We start from the raw sequence: 21,649 nt of genomic DNA, 5'->3' as shown, positions 1-21,649 counted from the left end.
CAATTGATTTATTAACCTATATGTTTGAGTTTTCTTCTTCCTAAGATATTTGATAATTTCAATCATTTCTTTCTTTTATTTCCCTATTGCTCACATTTATATTCCTTCATCTTTGATAGTGGTATCACGAAGAACTGGATCTCAAAGTATATCAGTCTCCTCCCACGCTGGGCAATTCATAATTTACCAATTTAGGATTTTTCCCCAAATGATGTTGGGGGGAAAGAACTGACCTCAGTTAGATGCTGTACTTTTTTATCCTGTTTACTAGAGTGTCACACAGTTTGACACCCACATAAAACACACTTGTCCCATCCCCTCTGTTGCTCAGTACTTTGACCCAAAAGTGATAGTCCAGAGGGCAATCCCACTAGTGTTATGGTTTACATTTCTGTATTTTGGTTCTTCAAAGCATGAAGGAGGTGCTTGATTTCAAATCCAGAATTGTTTATACCCTTCCTTCCCCACCTTTTTTTTCTGATCTCCTGTACTGAGTTTTTGAAACTTAGAATGCTACTAACACAGAACTCCCTATCACAATCCAGAATATCTACAGCTTAAAACCTGGCAATTGGGAGAGGAAGCGAGGCCAAGCTGAGGAGGTGGGTCTGGTTGTTGCTGCTCAAGCAGTCCACAAGAATTTTTGTTTGATATGTGCAAGACACTGTGCTAAGAACTGGGGATACAAATAAAGAAAAAGCAGTTCTTGACATCAAGGGATTTACACTTTAATGATGGAAATAAAAAGTAAGTAACTAGGTACATACAAAGTATAAACCAAGTATATGGGAAGTAATATGAAAGAGTAAGGCACTAACAGATATTCAAAAAAGAAGCTTCCTATCAGAGGGAAGTCTTGAAGGAAGACAAAGAAACCAAGAGTCAAAAGTGAGGGGGGGGGGGGGGGGCAAAATAGTCCAGATATATAAACCAGCCAGGGCAAAGATATGAGTACAAGAGATAGAAAGTTGTATCAAAGAAATTGCAAATAATCAGTACAGTTATACATAAAGTATATAGCGAGGAGAAATGGAGAGGAAGACTAAAAGAGTAGGAAGGTTACTATGAACAGTCATAAATGCCAGAGTTTATTTTTTATCCTGTGGGAAACAAGAAGATTCTAGAGATCCCAGAACAAGAGGGGAAAGCAAGTCAAATCTTTAGGAAAAGCATGTTGTTGGCAGCTGAACGGAGGATGTAATGGAGTAGGGAGAGATGGGGGAAGGAGACCAGTTAGACAATTATTTTCAATATCTAGGAGAAAGATTTGAGTCTTGATCTACATAGTTGGTGATATATATGAGATGCTGTGAAGGCAGAAATGACAAGACCTGACAACAGACTGGATATGTACAATAAGTGAGATTTAATGCAAGATGACAGTAAGATAACAGAGCCTAGGTGACTAGGAGGATAATAGTACCTTCTATCATAATAGGAAAATTCAGAAAAAGAAATGAATTAGTGAGAAAGATAATTATTAGATTGGCTCAAAAGGTAAAGACTCTGTGAGCCAATAATTTTGAGATAAGGCCATCAGATGAGGAAATTAAGAGATCACTGGTAATTTTGAGCTGCCAGTTTCAGTTGCATGATTAAGATTGGAAACCAAATGATTATGGCTTTACAATATAGTGAGTGAAAGGACAGAAAATGGAGAGAGCTGATGTAGACAGACTTGAGAATATTTGTAGGTTGCAGGGAAGAAAACAGGGAAAGAATGAAGATTGTGTGCCATTTTTGTGCCTCTGCAAAGATCTGGAAAATATTCTCTTTCCTACATCCATCCTTCCTTCAAATCCCAGCTCAAGTATCAATAATAATATTTACAGAGAACTTTAAGGTTCAGAAAGAGTTTTATCTCATTTGAATCTCATAGCCACCTTATAAAGTAATTGATACTATTCCCATTTTACACATGGAGGAAAATGAGGCTAAAGAGATTAAGTGATTTGCCCAAGAAAACAAAATCAGTAAATATTTCCCATTCTTTTCACTATGCCATCTAACTATCAACTCCCACACAGGAATCTTATCCTGATTCACCATTCCCTACCTTCCATGCCTCACAACTTCTAGTCTTCTTTTACCAAAATTGCTTTGTATTTTATTATCTTCTTTAATTTTATACGTATATGGCATTTCCCTCTGGGGGAAAAAAGTTCTTTGAGAGAAAGGATTATTTATATTTGATTTTGTATCTCATAGTTTAGAAAAATCATTGGCATATTTAATAGTTTTTAAATTTAATAAAATCTTATTGAATGACTACTGAATGAATCAATCAATTTGAGTACATTTATATTCCTGAATCAGAAGGATCTTTTTTCTAGGATATTTTTCAACTCTTTGATTCAACAAAGCCCTAGTTTCAAGTCCAATGGCCACCAAGAGTTTATGCTACACTTAATCTTTTAAATTGCCACTTTATAATTTGTAAACATATATAGATGGAAATCTTAGTTTATGTGTAATTCATTTTAATTAAATATTCACTCTCAATATTTACTGAGCACTGTTAAAGTTGACACCACAAATCAATTAATTAAAATGATTATATTTTAAATATTAAAAAAGGAATTTACCTGAAGCATTTTATATTTATCCTTCAGAAAAACTTCTTCATCTTCTTTTTCTTTTAAGAAGTCTTTTTCCAGAACTCTATGCTTTTCCATCAATGTTTCTAAATCCTAAAGGGAAAAAAAAGCAAGATTAACAGATTTTTACAGTGGAAACTGTCAAAATTCACTCTAAGTTAACTTTTTTTTAGCAAAGAATTGGAGAATCTTATTGCATTAAGATTCATTATACAAGATTTTATACATATAGTCAATATTTCTGGATGTCTCTGAATTTGCAATGGCCTTTCTGATATTCAAGAACCCATGAGGACATTATGACCTTCCTAGACATGAGGCTTTGGACATGGTCACTATTAATAGTATTTATGCATTTCTTAATCATTTAATATGTATTATTGTGTAGTCAATAAACTTTTTTGCATCTTCAGCAGAGTTCTTTCTCTTTTTATATTTATTTCAATATTAATTTTTAATTAGAATTATAAATTCTCTCCTTCTTTCCCTCACCCTTTACAAAGTCAAGTAATATGATACTCATTATACTTGTTAGGTTACACAAAATATATTAATATACTAGCCATAATAGGAAAAAAAAGTCAAAAGAAAGCTTCAATCTGCACTTGGAGTCCATCAGTTCTCTCTCTAGATATTGTTAGCAGTATTTTTTATAATTCCTTTAAGACTATCATGGGTCATAATTCAATACATTTATTAAATGCCTACTATAAGTCAGACACTTTGCTGACCATGAGAGGCGCAAAAAAGCAGTTCCCTATGCTAATACACTATGTCCTCACATATCACTGACAAAATTTTTGAGCATTATCCCCATTTTCTCCATAAGTTCTCTGGTTTTAATTGCAAGATTTTGCATGTCATGATGTTTTATAGGAACAAATATAGCATAAAAACTGTCCTTTTAAATATTTTTAAATATTTCAAAATATTTCTCATTCTGATATTAAAAAATGTTTTAACATAATGAAAACCTGCCTTCAGTCAAGTTACAGAATGGCATTTCAGTTAACATTTGATAGCTTCATATATACTCTCTGCATAGAGAAAAAAATAGGTTTCTACACTCTTGCTCTAAATTTTGCATATTCTTTCTATACTAAACAAATTTGGTCAAGTTAAGTCACTATTACAATAGAGAGCAATGAATCAAGAAATAGACTCAAGAGATTCTACATTTTCACATTTCCAAAATGCCAAACAGCCTAGTGCTGAAGCAACATCTAGGATATATGGACTAATATATATATATATATATATATATATATATATATATATATATATATATATATATATATACACACACACACATACATATATATACATATATGTATGTATGTATGTATGTATATATACACATATGTGTATATATGTGTATATGTATAAGTACATATATACACACATATATCCTATATATGTATATGTCTATAAGATAATTCAAAAATGTTCAAGAATTTTAAGTTTATACATGTATGTGGTTGTTGACCTTTGTTCTCAGAGGACCAAAATGACATATTATGTTGGGAGAGTCTCTGTCTACCTGGTGTTAAATTTTAGGTCAAACTTAGCACAAGCAGCAGATAAATGCTCCATAGTATGTTGCATCTCAGCCATAGAGGCTACAATGAAGGCACAATAATCTGCAAATTAAGTTATGTTCTAACTTTCCCTCCACTTAAGTGTTGGCTTGTAGTCTTATAATTAAATAATTTAGCATTAAGTGGAGTAGTAGATTTGAAGTCTCATTGGAGAAGTCTAATAACATCATTGAAAATATCATGCTAAAAAGAATGGGAACAAAACATCCAGCTTTGATTCTGACTGGGAAAGCATGAAAGTATATTGTCCATTATCCAGAATCCGTGTGCCAACATGCTATCATGAAACTGATATACAACATTGATGAATCTCCATGGGCAACCAAATTTTTGACATTATTTTTTACAATCCCTCAGATTTGACAGTATAAAAGACCTCAGTCAAATCAATGAAACTGGCATTTCTCTTGGAATTGTCAAGTGGCAAACATCATATTGACAGTTCCTCAACCCTTTCTAAAGCCATATTGGCTCTGGGGGAGATGATCATTTTCCAGGTGAAGGATCAGTTGATTAAGGACAACTCTGGCAAGAATACTGCCAGCAGTGATTAAGAGAGATTGATTCCTACTGTGATGCTCACAGGAAAACCTATTTCCCTTTCCTTTACAGAAAGGACAATGGAGGTGTCTTTAAACTCCTAGGGGATAACCTCCTCTTGCATTATAATCCAGAAAATTATCATCAGTTCTTGTTTGAGCAGTAGACCCCCTGCTTTGTAAATCTCAACTACAAAAGAATCAGCACCAGGTACTTTACCCCACAAGAGGAGTCTAATAGCATTCAAAACCTCTTCTTCAATTGGAAGCTCAGCCAGAGAGGAATTAACTTCAATGTAAAGTATACAGTCAATGACTTCAGGATTGACTGATGAAAAAATGTTGAGAACACCAAGAAAGAGTTCCACCCATCTCTCCAGAATCATGTCCTAATTGGTGGCTCTATCAGTACTGAGTAGTTAAGGGGAACCAAAGGTCTTTGGCCCATAAATAGCCTTCATAAAAGCATTTTGGGTCACTATTATCAGTGTAAAACTGAATTTCATCTGCTTTCTTACTAATCCAAGAATGCTGCATCTCTCTAAGCTTCACCAGTACTTGAATTTTGATGGTACTCCACTTTTTAGAGACAAATGAACTATCCTGCTGGTAAATCCTGTGGAGTTCTCATTTTTTTGTTCAGCAGCTTCTGAATTTTCCCATCATTTTCATCAAACAAATTTTGTTCCAGTTCACAGAAATGCTCTAGTCTGCTGACATTAAGTCTTCAGTAATCAATTTTCCTTTGGGCTCCTGCTTTTGTTGAATACATTGCTTAGCTTGGAGAGGATAAGTCTATGATCAGTCTAACTCACAAAATGGCTTTGCCCCTCCGTCCCACATGTTACCTTTGACCATCTCACATCCTGTCTGTCTATTCTCCTTAAAGTCTATTAAATGCCATTGTTTGCTGCAAATATATATTCACAAAGTTTTACTTAATTTAAGTTTACTTAAATGGATGACAGTGTTGGTGATAAGAAGGTCAAGAGATGTACAAGTCCTCAGTAGTAAAACCATCAGCAATCACCACTGTTGTTACTGTTCCAATGCCATTCTTTACCAAAGACTCCCTGCCATGTAAGATAATCTATGCCTCCTCTAACATTAAAAGTCACCCAAAATTACAAGCTTCTACTCTTTTGGAATACTGATGACGAGAGTCTCCAAGTCTTAATAAAATTTTTCTCTGACCTCATCAGGTTCATCATGGTGGAAGCAAATAAACTGATGATGGTGTGATGTTATTTTTCTATAAGGAATAATAGCACTGTCATGAGCCTGCCATTCATTCCCTTTCAGAGACATACAGGCTTTCTGACTAGATTCCTTTTTATTGCAAAACCTAAACCAGCACAATACTCCCTATCACTACAATCACTCCAGAAAATTGTGTATCCAGCTCTACTAACTTCAACAAGCTGGCCTTTATTTGCCATCTTGTTTCACGAAGAACTACTATTTAGATGTGATATATGCCAAGTTGTCTTGCAATAAAAACTGTGAGAAGATAACCTTCAGGCCAAGGTCATCTGTGTAAAGGATTTTGCCTATAGCTCCCATTGAATCTGATCCTACTGCTTCATCACTTGCTTGTATTTCAGGACTCTGAAGTAAATAAAAATTGCAAAAGGGTACGGATGATGTCTTTTGATTCATGTATTTATTAGATTTAACTGAGGTAAACGTTGTATGAAGTTATCAGTTTCACTGTCTCTTCCAGAATCATCAAAGTCCAGGGGCAAGACAAAAGTCAAGACAACTAGTGATAGTTTGGGGATGTAGCAAATGATTTTGGAATCATCAATGCCTAATCAAACTTAAAGCAATCCATACCACCTGCTTTAACAGCTTTCATGGTGATGGAACAAAGTGTTTTCAATCCACTACCATTAACTCACTGCTGGGTTTGAGATCCTTAGCTTATCCTCAACTTGTTTTAATCTGTCTGCCAAAACAGTTTGCTGAGATGTGGCCACTGACCATAATACAGCTTCTTGAAGCCTCAAGTGAAAGTTGATTGAATCAACTGGGTGAATACCAAAGGTAGAATGTAGTCTTGAAAAGGGTCCAGAAAGGTCAACTAGGTGGTGCAGTGGATAGAGCACTGGTCTTGGAATCAGGAGTACTTGAGTTCAAATCCAGACTCAGACACTTGATACTTGCCTAGCATAGTGACCTTGGGGGCAAATCACTTAACCCCACTGCCTTAAATAAAAACATAAATATGTATATGTATATGTGTGTGTGTGTGTGTGTGTGTATATATATATATACACACACATATATATGTGTGGGTGTGTGTATGTGTGTGTGTATGAAGGATTCAGCAGCCCTCATACCAGAGTCCTTTTCCTTGAACACTTTCTATATATCATACTTGAATATAAATATATATTTTTATATTGACCTTCTAATAACCAACACTGTCATCCATTTACTTAAATTAAGTAAAACTTTGTGAATATATGTTTGCAGCAAATATCGGCATTTTATAAAGAGAATAGACAGAAAGGAAGTGAGATGGTCAAAGGTAACATGTGGGATGGAGGGGCAAAGCCATTTTGTGAGTCAGATGATCACAGACTTATCCTCGATTTAGATTCTGGACGTCCAGGTTTTCAAAATGATTCCCAACTTCTATGTACAGAAAACAGATATTTCCACACCATCTGTAACACTCTAGAAAGTCATACTGTGCTCACATATTTTCTCATTTAGATTTCTGTCTGTATGTCTATATAGATTTACATATAATGCATATGTAGATTTATATCTATATCTATAGTATGTGTGTATATGTGAGTGTATATAACAATATGTAATAATAGTTATAGTTATATATACATACATACACATAAATTTATATATATATACTTACATGTATGTGTTTATATTCATATATATGTAACTATATATAGTCAGATATATATAATCACAAATTAAATCCTAAACTATGAATTCAAACAAATCTTAATTAAACTCATTATGTATTGTTTCTAAGTTCTTCTCAGACTACAGATTTTTTATCATCCAAGTTTTCCCTTAGTACTAGATTCATTTCAATGCACAAAATTATAGCATTAGTTTCTTTGATAAGTTTTTAATCATAGTAAGACTCCTTTAATCAAGTTTCAAACACTTCTGCATACCTTTTTAATTCTCTGTTTTTCTTCTTCAGATGCTTTAAGTTTAACCTCTAAGCATGCAAGTTTTTGTCGAAGTTTCATGTTTAACTCAATAGTTTTTTGATCCTCAGCAATATCATCCACAATTGAAATTGTTTCATTGATATTTTCATCAGTTAAACACAATGGAAAAAATGAAGAATCAGTAGTATATGTTGATTGCTGAATCTAATTCATGTGGGGAAAAAATCAAAAGAGAAAAGCTTACAATATATCAACAAATAAAAACTACTCAAGGGCACTAGAAAACACATTTGGAATTTAAGCTTTAGCAAAAAATTAATTTAGCAAAAATTATTTAACCATTTAAATAAATCAATAAAGCCCTAAAAGTATTACAACGACCTCATTTTTTAGAACTGACAAAATTCTTACAATTTGGTTTACCAAAGGAACTTTATAAACTTCTAGGCAAAGTAAAGTATTTGCAATAAATAAATAAATAAATACATTTGTTGGTCACATTTTGCTCTAGGAACAAGTGAAACTCTTAGAGTTTCCATAATACACACACACACACACACACACACACACACACACACACACACACACACACAAACATATATACTTCTTTGGAGTCAACTTATTTAGACTCTGGAAGTCCATGTCTTCAAAATGATTCCCAACTTCTACGGACAGAAAACAGATGTTTCCACACCATCTGTAACACTCTAGAAAGTCATACTATGTCTCATGTATTTTCTCATTTAGATTTCTTTAGCTATCCAAGTAATTTTTAGAAAAAAATTCAAATAAATGTTCTGAGCATTAAGTGTATCTTGAAAAAGATGTGTACATTTTGATTCAATCCCTATGAAGCTGACAATTAAAAATTATTGTTTAAATTCTCTTTTAATACTTTAAATTCTTAGCTGTAATACTAAGTGAAATTATTAATATCTTTAAAATGCAATAGAAACTAATAAATTCAACAAAAATTGTATTTTTTTAAAAAACTGTATATAGAACTATTAGGAAACCAAACAGGAAACATTTACATTATTATAACTTACTCACCAATTTAAAGTCTTACAGGAAAGTTCCTTGAAAAACTCATAAATTAAATAATTTATACAGGGCATGTATAAGAGACAAAACATGAACCCTGGTCTTCTTGAATCTCAGATCAAGCTCATCAAATGCAATCATCTACCTTTCATCTTCAGATAATGTCCCCTTCCAAACAATCTCCTATCTTATAATGCCACTATATTGAATAAATAATTTTGATGCTGGGCAAATATTTTAGCTTACTATAGATGTGTGTTTTATCCAACATTAATGAATGCAGTTTAGAAGGACAACTGCCACACAAATTTGTTTTTGTTGTTCAGTCATTTCAATTGTATCTGACTCTCCATGACCCCAATCTGACGTTTTCTTGGCAAAGATAGTGGAATGGTTTGCTATTTCCTTGTCCAGTTCCTTTTACAAATAAGAAACTGAGGCAAAGTGGGATAAGTGACTTGCCTAGAGTGACATAACTAGTAAATATCTTGGGACACTTGAACTTGGGAAGATGATTCTTCTTCAATTCAGGCTCAGAACTGTATTCATTGTGCCTCCTAGCTTTTTAGGCAGCTTCACATTTAATGTAATGAAGCACTAAGAATCAAAAAGTAGAGTTTACTTTTATTATTTCATACTATCCTTACAACTCCTCTATTGTACTAGGGAAGGTATTCTTTCCTATTTTTATAAATGATATATTGAGGCTCTAGGGATTAAGGGGCTCAGACCAGGGTTCTCTTCTCTATCTGACTTCAGGCCAGCACTCTATCCACAATATTACCTAGCTTCATAGTCATTTTACAAATGTGGAAACTAAGGATTAAGTAACTTGTCTAAGATCACACAACTAAAGCCTGAGGGGGGATTTGAACTCAGATCTTCCTGACTCAAGATCTGGTGTTCTACCCACAGTGTATCTAGCTGCCAACCATAAAAATAAGCTATTTCTTGAAGAAAAAAATATACTATCTAGTTGAATCAACTATCAAATGGCTGAAAATGTCAAATTATCTCTAACTTGATAACAAAACACACACACACACACACACACACACACACACACACACAGAGTTTTTAAGAGAGTAATACAGATTTCTATTAAAAATCAAGACCTTTACCTGATCTTTAGAAACTGCTTGACTTACAGTACTATTGCTGGTTTGTGAAACAACAACTGCATTATCCTGTGATGAAATGATGGAGTTAGAAGAGATAGGATGTGTTGAAGATAAAGATTGCTCCAGAAGACTCTCAGGAGAAACAGATGGGGGGATGTGGACTCCAGATACTAATAAAAATAAAATTTAAGAATTAAAAAATTAAGACACAACTTTAAATGTGTTAATAAGGATTATTTTCTGATCTATGTAGCAAATGATTTTTTATCAAAAATTTACTAAAAATTTAGATGAAAACAGTATGAAACATGTAGTTAATGGAGATTGATAACAAGAAATTCAACATATATATTTTATTTTATTTTTTAGGTTTTTGCAAGGCAAATGGGGTTAAGTGGTTTGCCCAAGGCCACATAGCTAGGTAATTATTAAGTGTATGAGGCCGCATTTGAACTCAGGTACTCCTGACTACAGGATCAGTGCTCTATCCACTGCGCAACCTAGCCACCACTCAACATATATGTTTTTTCTTCTTTGTTTTTTTTTCTTTATTTTTTCCAATTACATAAAAAGATAATTTTCAACATTCATTTTTTATAAGATTTTGAATTCTGCATTTGTCACCCTCCCTTTCTCCTCCCCTTGAAAGAGAACAATATAATATAGGTTAAACTTGTATAACTGTATCAAAATATTTTCATATTAGTCATGTTGTATAGGAAGAATCAGAACAAAAGAAAAAAACAAGAGAAGTAAAAACCATAAATAAATTTTTAAAATTGAAAACAGTATGCTTTGGTCTACATTCAGACTAGAAAGTTCTTTCTCTGGATGTGGATGATAATTTCCATGGGTGAGTGAGAAATTGAGGATAATTGGAAATATGATACCCTAAATAGAATTAAGGAAATTCAATAGAGGCATGAGTTTTGAGGGAAAACTAATGAATTCTGTCTCAGACTTGTTGAATTTAACATATTTATGGGATGTCTAGTTCAAAATATCTAGTAGGCAATTGGTGATGTAGGACTGGGACTCAGGAGAGAGTTTTGGGTTAGATAAATAGATATGGGAGTAATCTGTGTAGAACTGATCATGAAAACCACAATACATCTTAAGGACTCTGAGAGTGAAGAAAGAGAATAGGGCCCAGGATAAAGACCTGGCTGATACCCACAGTCATGGTGACTTGAAGATGATGATTCATCAAAGGGGACAGAGATGTACATAGAGCAATGTTTAGCAAATAGTAGGTGCTTAATAAATGTCAATTGATGGTGGACAGCTAGGTGGTGCAGTGGATAGAGCATTGGCTCTGGAGTCTGGAATACTTGAGTTAAATCTGGCCTCAGACACTTAATAATTACCTAGCTGTGTGGCCCTGAGCAAGTCACTTAACCCCATAGCCTTGCAAAAAAAAATCCTAAAAAAATAGAAAATAAATGTCAATTGACTGACAGGTAGGAAACTAGCCAAGAGAACAGTGTCCTGAAAAACCAGGGTCAAGGAAGAGAACAGAGAAGGGGAATTATGGACAATGTCAACTGCACAGAAGTCAATAAAAGCATAAAATCTGAGAAAAGGTCATTGGATTTAGCAATTAAGTATCCTTGGCTGCACATGGATAAATTATCAACATATATTTTTAAAAATTTTCTATTCTACTCAAATTTCAGAAGATGAAGCCCTTTTTCTTTCCAAAAAATCTTTATATATGTAAACTTGATCTGTCAAAAAACTTGCCATATCACATTATACAACCACTTCTCTCTTCAATCTTTATTTAATGGCTCCTTAGCTAATACCAGCCCATTCAAAATAAGAGACAGAGAAAAAGTCAACTGTATTCTTTGACTCTATCATTTCCTTTGGCTATTATGTCTCTCCTGCCTTTCAATGCTAAAACTCAAAGAAAGAGTAATCTCTGTTTTCTTTCTCTACTTTTTAACATCCCATTCTTCAATCATTTGCAATCTGGTTTCCAACTCCAAATCTACTTGAAACAGCTCTCAGAGTTCACTAATCTTTTAAATGCTAAATCCAAAAGCCTTTTTTCCAGTACTTATCTTCATTCATTACAACTTTTCATTTTAATAAGCACTTCCTCTTCCTAGTTGATTTCTCCTCTTAAGCTCTGTTTCTGTCTCCTCTCTCTCTCAAAGTTCGGTTTTCAATCACTTCTCTCTCTACATGCTCCACCAAAGATGAGACTTTGGTGATCTCACTCACCTGCAAAACTCTGATTACTATTTTTGCCTATGTAACATGATTTTCATAATAATATGCCAAACCTAAATCATATGCATTAATTTCAGTTCAACCTCTCCACCTATCTATTAGGCATTGCTACTTGGCTGTCTGAATAGCACCTCAAGCTCAAGATGTGTAAAACTGACATAACTCCTAGTCATTTGAGTAGTAAAATATAGAATAGTTAATATTATCGTTTCCATCATTACCACTCTCTCCTTCATGTAAACAGTTTTTTTTTCCATTTTCATGATATCCTTCTTGACTCCTCTTCCATATTATCAATATTCAGTTCTAGTCCTCTTCACCTCCTTCACTTGAACAGTGACAGTCTACTATTTTGTTTGCCGGTCAGTAACACCCCTCCCCCTCAAATTTATCAGACAGTGGTCAAAATTAATTTTCTACGTTAACCAATTAGCTAGTTTCACTTTATTATTATGCTTATCAAACTGTTTGTGAAATCTGATATAATTAGCTACTAAAGAAAACTTAGGTAGAAATAGGGGAACATTTTGCAGGGATAGAAAAGTTTAGTTGTAGCAAGATCACATTATGTTCCTCACAGAGTTTGGGAACAAATCGTACATATGTACATGATAATTTGGGGGGCAAATACTAACAATTGGGTGATCAGGATGCTTCATACAGAAGTTAGCACTTTGGTTAAACCTTGAAGGAAGCTACAGTTTCCTAAGAGATGGAAATGATAAGGTGCATTTCCAGGACTGAAGAAGAGAATCATGTGGGAGACTAAAAAAATACAACTTGCTGGATTATAATATATGTAAAAAAGGATTAAAGTGTTCTAATTTAATCAGTAGGAAATTGAGGATTTGAGTAGAAAAGATTTATGGTAAGATTTGTGCTTTAAAAAATCTCTTAAAGCAGTTTCATCAAAGTTAAATTAGACTGGGGAGAAGCAAAAAAAATGGCTATCAGGCAACTGCATTACTCTGGGTGAATATATGCACATGTATGTATGTATGTATGTATGTATATGTGGAAAATATTATGAAGACAGTAGTCATAATGTTTGGGAAATGATTTATCATGTTGGGCAAGTAAAAAAGAAAAGTACAGCATAAATTGAGATTTTGAATGAGTTGATATTACCATGGAAATTTGGAGGAAAGTTCATGTGAAATCAGTCAGTCAGACAATAAACATTTATTAAACATATATGTTCCTGACACTGTGCTAAAACGTTGAAGAACTAAAGACAGGCAAAATACAGTCCCTGATGTCAAGAAGTTCATAGTGTCATAGAGGAGACAACATGCATTTAACTAGGTAACAAGCAAAATAAGTCCAGGACATTGAAAATAATTAGTAAAGTGAAAATACTAAAAGATCAGGAATGGTTTCCTGTGGAATTTTAGCTGGGACTTGATGGAAGCCAGACAAACTTGTTTGACACAGTTCTTGCTGTCCCTTCAACTCCTTTTACCAGCTCTAGGAGTTTATACTAGTTGTCTACTTTCATGCCTGAAATGTTTTCCTTTCTCTTCTCTCCAACTATTTAAAAATCTAACTATTGCTAAAAAGCTTTATAATTATATTTATATCATTCTTGATAAATGAATTAGTTCAAGTCTCAACTAAAATCCCATTTTTTGAATGATTTCCTATTTCTCTCAGCTTACCTCCCATGTACTCTGCACATACCTCATCTATAAGTCTGTCCTATTAGGCCATAAGGTCTTTGAAAACTTGCATTCTCAGTATTTAATGCAGTTCTTAATGCTGAGTATTTAATAAATACTAATTGAATTATTATTGTCAAGTAATGTTAAGCAACTACAGATCTAAAAGTAAATATGGAAACTGCAAGATCAATTGCAGTAGGAGCACAGGGGGGATCAACCAAAGTAATGAGAAACCACCAGCCACGATTCAGATCGAAAGCATAAGGCGGCCTGAGGTGTCCCATTTCACATGTGTCTTATACACCTATGCCTCACTAATAGTGACTTTTTTGTGTGTCCATTTTCCCCACTAAAGCTGGAAACATTTGGAAATTTATAAGCCCCAAGTATGTGAGAGAAATAGGGAAGATATTTTACTAATAAGCTGTAAGTTCTCTACTCAGTTAAAATATAAATTTGACCTAGAGTTCACCCTTAGTGCTTTCCATTCTCTTCCTTCAAAAGTCACATGCAATTATGTGTAGTTAATTGCAAAAGGTCAGAGATTTACACTGAGGGCTTAGTCTGAAAATAGAAATTAGGATTATATATTTATATAACATTTCTGGTTTTGTGAGAGTGAAGTGAGATTTAATATATATATATATATATATATATATATATATATATATATATATATATATATATATATATATAATTGTGGGTTCCTCAAGAACAAGGATTGTTTTATCTTTCTTTCTGATCCCAGTAGGGTACCTGGCCCATAAAGGGTGCTTAATAAACGTTTATTGACTGTCTCCCACAGGCACTCTGGTCCTTTTTTCCCCCTCCTTTTCTCACACCTGTGGTCAAAGTGTTTGATTCTGCCACAAACCAGAATAAAAATCCCAAAACCAAAATTAAAATTCAAACCCAATACCATCATGATGCAAATGTGGTAAAGGCTGGTTGGGGTTGCCCCTAGCCCTGCATAAACTGCTAGAAACCCAGTACTCAAGTACTCTTTCTTGATAATAGACTACAAAAACCTGCCTAAACTGTGGGTGTAGGGGATTGGGGATACTTACCTAAGAAGGGTCTAGTGGACAATGTGAGTACCCCAGAGAAGACTGTATATCCTACATCCACTATGATATGTCTACAATAGGAGGAAGAAGACATTTACAGACAATGAAGGGCCTGAATCCTAATAACCCAATGTGACTGAATTTTCAAGGACAAAGTGATTGATGTTAACACTAGAAATGGCTCAGACTTAGTAATCTACCACAAATTGCAATGGGACCAACTTCATGTTCCTGTTAGTAACAGGAAATACAAAGGTAATTATGGCTAGCTAGCCAAAGAGAAAAGAATTTTAAAAGTCAATGCAAAGTACAATAAGAAATTAAAAAATCATCCACAAAAATTCATTCATGTTGACTGTTAAGTATGTAGCCATAATCCCCATCATCATCATGACCAAATCATCACTAGGGTTGATATACTAAATACAGCATTTCCTACTTAATTTACAGTCCCATATGGTAAGGCATAGGTACAAAAGGATCTATGCTGATGCTGAAAACTGCAATGTGAACTGAAAATTATAAACTATAGAATTCAGTTGGAATTGTTTTGCAAGTTTATTTTTCATAGAACATTTAATGACACCTAGCTTTTAAATAACAATACCTATTCAAAGAATAAACTTGATACTATCAAAATTCTAAGATACCAGGGGAATCTTTTTTTTTGACAAGGCAAATGGGGTTAATTGACTTGCCCAAGTCCACACAGCTAGGTAATTATTAAGTGTCTGAGACCAGATTTGAACTCAGGTACTCCTGACTCCAGGGCCGGTGCTTTATCCACTATGCCACCTAGCTGCCCCATACCAGGGGAATCTTGAAGATGATAGTGTCTCATTTGTGTAGCTGATGGCCACTTTACAAGATGTCAACATCATCTACTACAAGTTACATCCTCCAATGTAAGAATTTTAAAGATGACACTGGAAAAACAAAGTCCATTTTGTCTTCTGTGATTCTCTTTTTCCTGTTTTTCTTATGAACTCTTCACTTTCCATAACTGTAAAAATGTATTATTTTATTTGCTCCTCTAAGTTATTTATGATATGAGTTTTTAAACTTATGTTATGGATCTGAAGCTCCTCTTGGTATATGCTATAAGATGTTGATCTGCTCTGGATCTTAAGCAGGTTCCTTTCCATTTTTCCAGCTTTTCTTGAAGTGAGCTCTTATCTTAGAAGTTGTTTTTTTAATCTTAGAAAATATTCTTTGTTTTCTTCTGTATATTAAGTAACAGGATCCATTGTTACTCATCCTAATCTATGCATTCCCATGGTACTGCAATGACTCTGGAGGAGAGAATAAGGCTGATAATTTTGTATAGCTCTGCCTCACTTAAATGAAATTCTTTATGAGTCAAGCTATTACCTTCCTGATAGCACTGATCCTCTTTGACAGCAGAAAAACAAATGAATGACAACAAACAATAAATCTATTGTGTTCCTTTCATTTCCATGCAGATTATTCCCAGATTGATATTTGTATTATTAATCAAACTGCCTCTTCAACATTTTAAACTTGATGCTCTACAAGTAATGACAATTCAACATATGCAAAACAGAACTCATTATCTTCCCCCAAAAAACAAATGAAACCACTCCATTCTTTCAAATTTCTTTTATTATTAAGGTCACTATCATCTGTCCAGTCACCCAGTCCTATATCATCATCATCTTTTTTTTTCACCCATACCACCCCCCCATATCTAATCCATTATAAAATATTCTTTTTTACCTTCACATCAATATCACATATATATCTCCTTATCTTTGCTCACACAATTATCACCCCAGTTCTCATCTGCCTAAATTCTCCCCTGCACCTCAATAGTCTGTAATGGCCTTCTAACGAATCTCCCTCAAATTTTCCCCCTACCCCATTCCTTCTCCTCTACTCAATTGTCAAATTGATTCTCTAGGTCTCTAAGGCTCTTCTTCTGGCATCCTAGTAAACCTCTCAGTGGAAGAGGGAGCAGTTAACCCTCCACATATAGAGTGGCCTGTTCAGTGGCTATTAGAAAAGGATGCCAGGCAATTCTCAGATGAAGAGATGAAAAATGCTCTAAATCATTACTGATCAGAGAATAAACCTTCCTCCTCAATGAGATCCATGATAAAATACAAACTTAGCTGACTGACATTAGCAATTCTTTATAACCTAACCTATTCATACCTTTTCTGGTTATTCTATGCTTTCCTCCCTTCCACAGACTCTACAATCTAGTTATCCTTATTTACTTGCAGTTTCTTCCTCCAAAAATATCATCCTTTTCTTGTTTCTTTGCAATGACAACTTCTCATGCTGAGAAACTTTTTTAACTCTTTAATTTTGTTAGTTTCTTTCAAGACTGAGCATTTTTCTCAACCTCTTAATGTGGGCTTTTCCAGTCAATTCTCAGATGAAGAGATTAAGGTTAGCAATAATCATATGAAAAAATGCTCTATACCATTATTGATCACAGAAACCTAAATTAAAACAACTCTAAAGTACCACCTCCCACCTATCAGATTGACCAATATGACTAAAAGGGAAAATGATATTGTAGGGAATAGGGGAAAACTGGGACAGTGATATATTGCTGGTGGAATTGTGAACTAATCCAACCTCTGTGGAAAGCAATTTGGAACTTCACTCAAAGGGCAATAAAACTATACTTGCCCTTGCATCCAGAAACACCACTATTGGGTCTGGATTCAAAAGAGATCACAAAAAAAGGGTAAAACCCTCCCATGTATAAAAATTTTTAAAGGAGCTCTTTTCATAGTGGCAAAGAATTAGAAATTGAGGGGCTGCCCATGAATTATGAATGGCTAAACAAATTGTGGTATATGATTGTGAATTGTTCTATAAGAAATCATGAGGGGCAGAACTTCAAAAAGAAAAAAAAGACTTTCATGAATTGATTCTGAGTAGTGAGCAGAACCAGAAGAATATTATACACACTAACAACAAATGTGGTGATGATCGACTATGATGGACTTGTTCATTTCGTTAGTACAATAATCAAAGACAATTCTAAAAGACTTGTGATAGAAAACATCTTCCACATTCAGAAAAGGAACAGTGGAGTTTAAATGCAGATCAAAGCTTTCTTCAATTTTTAAAAGTTGTTTTATGTATTATGTCATTTTTTTCTCTCTGATGGAATTTGATTCTTTTATTCATAACACAATTAATAGGAATCAATGTTTAGCATAGTTATAGTTATACACATGTATAACGTATATTAGATTGCTTTCTGTCAGGGGGAGGAGAAAGGGAAGTGAACCAGGGAATAGAAAAATGTAAAACTCAAAACCTTAAAAAAATGCCAGTGAAAACTACTGCTGAATGCAGCTGGAAAAATAAGGAAGCTGGAAGGAAGGAAGGACAAGGGAGGGAGGGAGAGAGGGAGGATGGAGGGAGTGGGTAGAAAGGGAAGGAAGACAGAAAGGGAGGGAGAGAAGGAGGGAGGGAGGAAGGAAGGAAGGAAGGAAGGAAGGAAGGAAGGAAGGAAGGAAGGAAGGAGGGAGGGAAGCAGGCCAAGAATAAATAAAGTAGCAAGTTCAGCATTCTCTAGTTGTTCACTATTCTGCAGAAGTTGGGCTAAGAAAACCTAAAGTACTCACACAGAATAATAAATAGAACATTTGACCTTGAATTACTTTACAAGAAAGGCTGAGCAGCATTTGATGGAGTTGGTAATAGCACATGTGAAATAACTCTCCTGAGAGGGAATGAGGACCAACTAAAGCTAGGAACCCAGAGGCCTAGAGATTGAGAAGTATTGGTTCTAAAAGTCCTCCATGGCCAAGATGGTAGAGTGAGACTAGAATGGTCAAGGAATTATTCCCTACACACCACTAAATGAAGCTTCTTCACAGGCAGTAAAAATATAGATCCCACCAAAAAAAAAAAAAAAAAAGCAAGACTGAAAAAAGTTTTCAACCAAGACATCATGTAGGATCTTCAGTGAAGGTCTGTCTTTTCCTGGGAAAAAGGAAAGTAAAGCAAAGACAGGTAGGAGAGCTGGAAAGCCAGTAGAAGGTCCAGGTCCTAGAAGGGAGGGTCCCAATACCAAACAAAATCTGAAGTGGGTTGGGAAAAAACCATTGCATAAGAAAAACCTGGACATAAATGAGAAAACAAACCTCTGAATGGGTAATGTCTGGGATGCATAGATCACATCTTGGCCAGAGATAAGACTGGCCCCAGCAAAAACGCTTGAGTCTATACTCCCTATAGCACAGGAACAAAACTCAAGCAAATAAAAATGAGAAAAGGAAAAAAATAACTAAGAATGCTAACCATAGAAAGCTAGTATGCAGACAGAAATGGTAAAATGCCACCACAGAAAAAAGAAATCAATGAAAAATTTCCTACATGGCAAGTTTCAAAGCAGACTATAAATTGGACTTAAATCTAAAACCTAATAGAAAAATTTAAAAAAAGAATTTAAACACAAAAGAAGAGAGAAAGAAGAAAAATGGAAAAGAGAAATGAGAGTCATGGAAGAAAATTATAAAAAATTGACTAAAGAAATCAAGTCCTTTAAAAAAGCAAAAATAATCAAATGGAAAAAAGAATTAACTCTTTTTTAAACTCCCCATTATTTTTATTTATTTTCCCCCTCTGTATATGAGATTTTATTTATTTTGAGTTTTACAATTTTTCTTCCAATCTTCCTTCTCAACCCTCCCCACAGAAGGCAGTCTGTTAGTCTTTATGTGATTTCCATAGTATATATTGATCTAAGTAGAATGTGATGAGAGAGAAATCATATCCTTAAGGAAGAAAAATAGAGTATAAGAGATAGCAGAATTACATAATAAGATAATGAGTTTTTTCCTAAATTAAAGGTTAATAGTCTTTGGTCAAACTCCAAAATTCTCTCTCGGGATACAGATGGTATTCTCCATCAAAGAAACTGCAAAATAGTACCTAATTGTTGCACTGATGGAATTAGCAAGTCCATCAAGGTTGGTCATCACCCCCATGTTGCTGTTAAGAGTGTACACTGTTTTTCTGGTTCTGCTCATCTCGCTCAGCTCAGTTCATGAAAATCCTTATAGGCTTCCCTAAATTCACATCCCTCCTGGTTTCTAATAGAACAATAGTATTCCATCACATACACACATCACAGTTTCTTAAGTCATTCCCCCATTAAAGGACATTTGCTTAATTTCCAACTCTTTGCCACCACAAACAGGGCTGCTATGAATAATTTTGCACAAGTGACATTTTACCCCTTTTCATAACTTCTTCAGGATATAAACCAGTAGTGGTATAAGCATGTCAATCAATATTTGAAAACAATAAAAACATAAGAAGAAGGAGAAGGCTAGGCATTAGTGGATAAATAATACCAGGTGAAGAGGCACAAAGATTTATGATAGCAAAGGGAAAGAAGGGGAGAGGGTATGAATACTAAAGTAAATTCTATTCAATAGATTTGGCCCAGAGAGGGAATAAGATTCATTCCCAATTGTGTTTAAAAATCTATCCCTACTGAGGGGGCAGATAGGTGGTGCAGTGGATAAAGCCTCAGCCCTGGAGTCAGGAGTACCTGAGTTCAAATCTGGCCTCAGACACTTAATAATTACCTAGCTGTGTGGCCTTGGGCAAGCCACTTAACCCTATTTGCCTTGTGAAATACTAAAAAAAATCTATCCTACTAAAAGTTAAAATTTAAAAGAAAACTTAAAGGGGAAAGGCAGTAAAACTTTGGTGAGGAGAAATAAGAGGATAGGAAAGAAATACATGTGAAGCAGAAAGATACATACAGAGAAAAGGTAAAAGGATGGAGCAAAATATATTATTCAGCAGGAGTAAAAAAATCAGGGGGAGCAATCCTCATCTCAGACAAAACAAAAGTAAAAAACAGACCTCATTAAAAGGGATAAGGAAGACTTCTGGGACAGAGCCAAGATGGCAGTGTGAAGCTAACATGCCCCTGGAGGTTTCCCCTACACAAAGTTAAATAAAGCGTTTGTAATCACATTAAAGCTATAGATCCCACCAAGAAAAAGACAAGCTCCAAAGAAATTTTCAACAGTAAGCATCATGAAGCTCTTCTCTTTGGGGGAAAAGCAGAAATAAAATCCAACTAGGAAGGAGAGCAGAAAAAGACAGTGGGAGGCTTTTAATCATAATGTAGCCCAGTTCCCAACAGCTTAACCAGCAGCCAGAAAGCAAGTTAGCAGAGAGGGTCCCAACTCCAAACCATGTCTGAACCCTGGGAACACTGGAGCAAATGACAGGACTGGATTGGGAACAAACCACAGCTTAGGCAGAACCTAGACATAAAGGAGAAAATAAACCTCTGCAAAGGCAAGGCCTAGACTGCATAGGCATTATCTAGGTTAATGACAAGTCTGGAATCAGAGCCCAGCCCCAGCATAAAAGGCTTGGGTCTATATTCCCTATACCCCAGGATTAGAGCTCATACATTTCAAGTTCAATAAAAAAGCTAAAAAGAGTGCTCACTATATAAAGCTACATTGCATTTAAAGATCATAACAATCAACTCAGAAGAAGAAAACAGTGAAAAATTACCTACAAGGATAATCTCAAAAGAATCTGTGAATTGGACACAAACCCAAAAACTCATGATCGAGTTTTTAAAAGAATTTAAAAACCAAAGAAGACAG

General features: G+C 34.6%; 1 protein-coding gene across 5 annotated transcripts in view; it reads right to left on the bottom strand.

Moving 5' to 3' along the window:
* CCDC91 (coiled-coil domain containing 91) overlaps positions 1–21,649 on the bottom strand; it is a 414,466-nt gene that overhangs the window by 225,382 nt on the left and 167,435 nt on the right. For all 5 annotated transcript variants that reach the window (XM_074225704.1, XM_074225703.1, XM_074225707.1 and 2 more), the window contains 3 exons: positions 10,052–10,221; positions 7,887–8,090; positions 2,586–2,690 (listed from right to left, as the gene is read on the bottom strand). In XM_074225704.1, the coding sequence (XP_074081805.1) occupies positions 2,586–2,690; positions 7,887–8,090; positions 10,052–10,221 (479 nt within the window). The remainder of the gene's footprint in view (positions 1–2,585; positions 2,691–7,886; positions 8,091–10,051; positions 10,222–21,649) is intronic.

The sequence above is a fragment of the Macrotis lagotis genome, chromosome 2 (assembly GCF_037893015.1).
Source record: "Macrotis lagotis isolate mMagLag1 chromosome 2, bilby.v1.9.chrom.fasta, whole genome shotgun sequence".
Classification (NCBI taxonomy): Eukaryota; Metazoa; Chordata; class Mammalia; order Peramelemorphia; family Peramelidae; genus Macrotis; species Macrotis lagotis.
This window is presented reverse-complemented; position numbering and strand designations above follow the sequence as displayed.